General features: G+C 56.3%; 1 protein-coding gene across 1 annotated transcript in view; it reads right to left on the bottom strand.

The window, feature by feature from the left end:
• POMK (protein-O-mannose kinase) overlaps positions 1-4,680 on the bottom strand; it is a 16,394-nt gene that overhangs the window by 9,839 nt on the left and 1,875 nt on the right. Inside the window, exons 2-5 of the mRNA XM_010846450.1 lie at positions 3,486-3,575; positions 2,490-2,641; positions 896-996; positions 3-256 (exon numbers count right to left, since the gene is read on the bottom strand). Of these exons, the coding sequence (XP_010844752.1) occupies positions 3-76 (74 nt within the window). The 5' untranslated portion in view covers positions 77-256; positions 896-996; positions 2,490-2,641; positions 3,486-3,575. The remainder of the gene's footprint in view (positions 1-2; positions 257-895; positions 997-2,489; positions 2,642-3,485; positions 3,576-4,680) is intronic.

The raw sequence follows: 4,680 nt of genomic DNA, 5'->3' as shown, positions 1-4,680 counted from the left end.
ACAGCAGCAGCCCCACGGCCGGCGGCAGCTCCCTGGGCGCGGGCCCCTTCCTGCCCTCCAGGGGCCTCGTCTCCATGGCGCTGCACTCAGCAGGCCCCTCAGACGGAGGCCTCAGACGGAGGCCCTCAGACGGAGGCCCTCAGACGGAGACACGAGGTGCGGTCACAGCCCAGCCGGTCTCAGGAAGGACGGAGGGCCAGGGCTGCCGTGAGCATCTGGGTTTGAGAGAAGCAGCCGCGGGTCGTGTGCCCGATACCTGCAGGGTCGAGCAGAAGGCAGCCTTGGGCCTGTCCGGCCGTGTTTCTGTCTCCCCCACAGCTGCCTGCACTGAGGAAAGGCTAGCACCGTGCAGCTAGCAATGCTAAGAGGAAAGCAAACCGTGGCTCTGGAGACAGCAGGGGAGAGAGAAGCTGGGCTGGGGGCTGTCTGGGATGCTGAGGGGCTGGGATGCTCCTTGGGAGGTGCTCAGAAGCCCCCTGACGCTTTTAAGAAGCAAAGGTGTGAAAGGGTGCCCTGGGAGGTTGGTGGGGGAGGCGGTGGTGGGAGAGGCGGTGGTGGGAGGCCCGGCCGGAAATCAGGATGAGCACTGATGAGAACGCACGCGGCCTGACGGGGGTGAGGCAGGGGCGCAGGTGACTCTTGACAGCCCGGGAGCAGGTGTGGGTCCGGCGCTAGGCAGGAGCTGCTGCCTGGCCGCAGGGGGGCGGCGAGGGGCGGGAACGAACCTGCATGTCGGGCGCGGGGCCCTCCAGGAGCCTGGGATGGACGCAGGTTGCCACCCATAGGGAGCAGCCAGAGCAGAGGAAGCGGGCTTAGCCACAGCATGGGGCATGTGACACAGTGACTGACGGACCCTGGGTCTCGGAGCCGAGGACACAGTGACGCGAAGCCTTACCTGCCGGGAGGGCCTTCCTTCCCGCTCAGGTTTCTGGCCAGACTCCTGGGTCGGTCAAGGCTCCGGCTGGCCCTGTGCGCTGGTTTGAAAGCGCTCTGCCTCTAAGTACCAAAGAGGAGGTCTGCTGAATTTTGAATAAGACTCATGACTCTGCACACAGACAAACGGCCACAGTCTAAGCAGCCCCCTTCCCCAGGCCCTCCCGGCCAGGGGTCTCCCAGGCTCCCGATCTCCAGGGCGGTACAGGGGGGCCGGCAGCCCAGGCCTCCCTGCCAGCCACCCTCTGTCCCTGGCCACTCCCCTGACCCCCATCACTCCCTCCTGGAACTCACTCCTCCCACACATCTTAGGCAGCCTGTACATGCCCTACTGCGGGCACTGCCAAGCGTCAGGCCACCCTCTTTGAACGATGCCTGCCTTCTCACTGCAAACTGTTCTCTGCAAGTACAGACAAGCAGAAAGTCTGCAGCCCCAGGACCTGGCGGGGAGCTTGATGCCTTCACTCTTGTCTGGAGCAACTAAGTCGCTTTGCCTGGAGAAGCCACTTCTGACCCAGAGTTGGTCTGTGTCTCTGATCCAGAGTTGAGCACAGGAATACAGCCATTATTTTGTAGTAACTTTTAAGTGGAACATAAGCTTTAAAAATATGGAGTCATTATGTTGTATGCTTGAAACTAACAAAATAGTTTAAATCACCTATAATTCAATTGAAAATCTAGGCTGAGATGTAATTCACATACTATAAATTTGAGGTTATCACCTCACACCTGTCAGAATGGCCATCACCAAAAAAGACAAGAGATAACAAATGTTGGTGAGGATGCGAAGAAAAGGAACACTCTGACACTGTTGGTGGGAACATAAATTGGTGCAGCTGCTATGGAAAGCCATGTGAAGGTGCCTCAAAACACTAAAATTAGAACCATCATATGATCCAGGAATCTCACTCCTGGGTGCATATCCAAAAAAAAATCCCTACTAATTTGAAAAGATACATGCACCCCTATGTCCATAGCATCATTATTCACGATAGTTAAGACATGAAAGGAACGGTGTCTGTCAACAGAGAATGAATGAAGATGCTGTATTTTTATGTATATATATATATAGAAAATCTTAACATGAAAAGATAAAAAAACACTTCCCAAACTCAACCCTCCCCCCTCAGATCCGCTCTCTTCAGTGCTCGCAATCTCAGAAGTGCCAGCTGTCACCTCCCAGTGACCAGGCTGCAGGCATCAGCAGTGACAGCGCTTCTGCTGAGCAGGGACTGTCAGAGGGGAGGGGCTCGTCTCAGCCACACCACCCTGGACATGCCAGACCGCATCTCCCCTCCGAAGCTAAGCGGTGTCAGGCTGGGTTAGTAGGTGGATGGGAGAAGGGAGGACTCTGCCACGGGTCAGTGTACTTTGCCCTGATCGGAAGAGAATGCAGGGCTTCCATCATCTCTGCTGTCACCGCGAGGAGTTCAGGGACCCCTGGCTCTGCTCCAGGCTCACTCAAGCCCCTCCTCTCTGGGACGAGGTGGGGTGCTCACCCACGGCCCGGGTCCTGCCAGCAGCGCCCAGTGACGGCCCGGGCATTGTCTGCTCACCGTCCTCGAGATCCCGGGCCCGCATCTTTCTCTACAGCGCCCTCCTTCCAGGCGTCTCCCAGGACTCCGGTGGATGCGACGACAACATTCACCACTCCGGCCTCACAGTCTCCGGAGCGTCTTCCCTCAGTGCCTGATTCTTAGAAGCTGACCTACAAGAAACAGGCAAAACCCCTGCCGTCTCTCCTCTGCGGCATTTAAAGCGACCAAGAGTGTCTCGACTTAGACCTGAGGTCAGAGGCCAGAAGAACTTTTTCCCGTAAAGGGCCAGACAGTAAAAGTTCAGCTTTAGGGGCCAGAGTGGTAATCGAGGGACCACAGCACTGGGACGTGCGGGGCGTGCAGCGGCCGTGCAGAGCGACAGGGGGACAGTCACGGTCCCTCCATCCAGCCGCCAGAAGCAGCCGGGACCTCCTGCACCAGTGGGCGAGCGTGGCTTTCCTCCAGCAAGACTCTGCTCACAGACACTGGGATTCGAGCCTCACGTCACAAAAGACTGTTTCTTTGATTTCTTTCCCCCAGTATTTAAAAACATGAAAGGAATCCTTAGCTCATGGGCCACCCAAGAATGGGTGGCGGGAAGAGCAGCTAGTCGGCCTGCCTCGGGGGATGGCATCCCTCGAGTGATGTCGTGGGCCCCTCTTCCATTCGCCTTCCACGTGGTCTCATCCACGCACACGACTCAGGCAGCCACGGTCACGTCAATGGTTTCTAGCCTCTGCTGTAACCTGGCTCTTTCTCCTAAAGCATCACTCAGCCGGGGACCCTTCAAGGTCTGCGACGTCCACAACTGAATTCTCCCTCCTGTCGCCAGCATGCCTGCCACTCAGGGGTCCCCACTGTGAGGGGGTCGCAACCAGGGAACTTGATGTCTCCCCCTCAAGCCCGACCGACCAGTCACCATCAACAGTCACTTCTCCCCCCGAAAGCTCCCAAATCTGCTCGCTCTCCCCTTCCCTCGCTCCTCCACCCCACCCCGGTCTAAGCATCTCCTACCTGCGCTTCTGCAACACTCTCCCACGGGCTCTAACACTGCTTTCTCTTTTCCAATCCATTCCCCGCAGCAAACAGGATCTCTTTTCTTCCCTGAAACATTGCAAGCACAGAAAAAGTGAAAACGGAGACCATGAGCAGCTGTCCAGCTCTGCCAGGTAACACTGCGTCCCCCTTTGTAAAGAAATAATGCCAACAGGGCTGAAGCCACGTAGCCCTTGCAGTCCTGTTCTGCTCCCTCCCAAGAAGTAACCCCCATCCTCAAGTGGGTGGGTCAGCGGTTCTTAACTGAGGTCCCTGCACCTGCAGCAGCAGCAGCAGGAGCATCTAGAACTTCTGAGAAACGCAAGTTGTTGAGTCCTCGCCCTGGACTTTCTGAATCAGAAACCCGAAGGTGGAGTCCAGACATCTGTGCTCACAAAGGTGACTCGGGCACCTGCCAAAGGTTCAGTTTCCACGCGTGCTTTTTATTTTCACCACATAGATGTGTGCCCCTAAGTAACAACACAGAACGCACGAACGCTTCCAAGCTTTACACAAGCGGTGCTGTCCTTGTAACCGCAGGGGCCTGGTTCCAGGACTCCCGTGAACACCGTCTGTGGGGGCTCAAGTCCCTCCTCTGAAATGGCACAGAGTCCCATATCAGGGATGCGGAATGCACGGAGCGCCAAGAGTACATCCTTGTAAACTTGCTTCTTTTAAAAGCCCAGCCTTACGTTTCCGAGGTTTTACCCAAGCGCATACATGAAACTCTAGTTCACTCCTGTGGACTGACTATACCACCGCTGGTGAAGCAGGTTTTGCACACACTTCCTGTGCCCGTGTGGAAGACCTCCTCTCTGGTATAAACAATGAAGCACAAATTTTGTTACTCTTGGCTTTAAAAACATTTGACAGCCCCTCTCTGCCCTCAGGGGGTTTCCCTGGTGGCTCAGACAGTAAAGAACCTGCCTGCAATGCAGGAGACCTGGGTCGGGAAGATCCCGTGGAGAAGGGAATGGCAACCCACTCCAATATCCTTGCCTGGAGAATTCCACAGACAAAGGAGGCTGGCGGCCTAGAGTCCAGGGGGCTGCAAAGGGTAGGCCATGAGTGAGCAACTAATACTTTCACTTTCTCTGCCCTCAGGCTAAAGTCCAGACTCTTGATACCTACCCCTCAGAAGATCAGCCTCCATGCCCCTCTCCAGACCCAGCCC

This window comes from Bison bison, unplaced genomic scaffold, assembly GCF_000754665.1.
Source record: "Bison bison bison isolate TAMUID 2011002044 unplaced genomic scaffold, Bison_UMD1.0 scf7180017864236, whole genome shotgun sequence".
NCBI lineage: Eukaryota > Metazoa > Chordata > Mammalia > Artiodactyla > Bovidae > Bison > Bison bison.
This window is presented reverse-complemented; position numbering and strand designations above follow the sequence as displayed.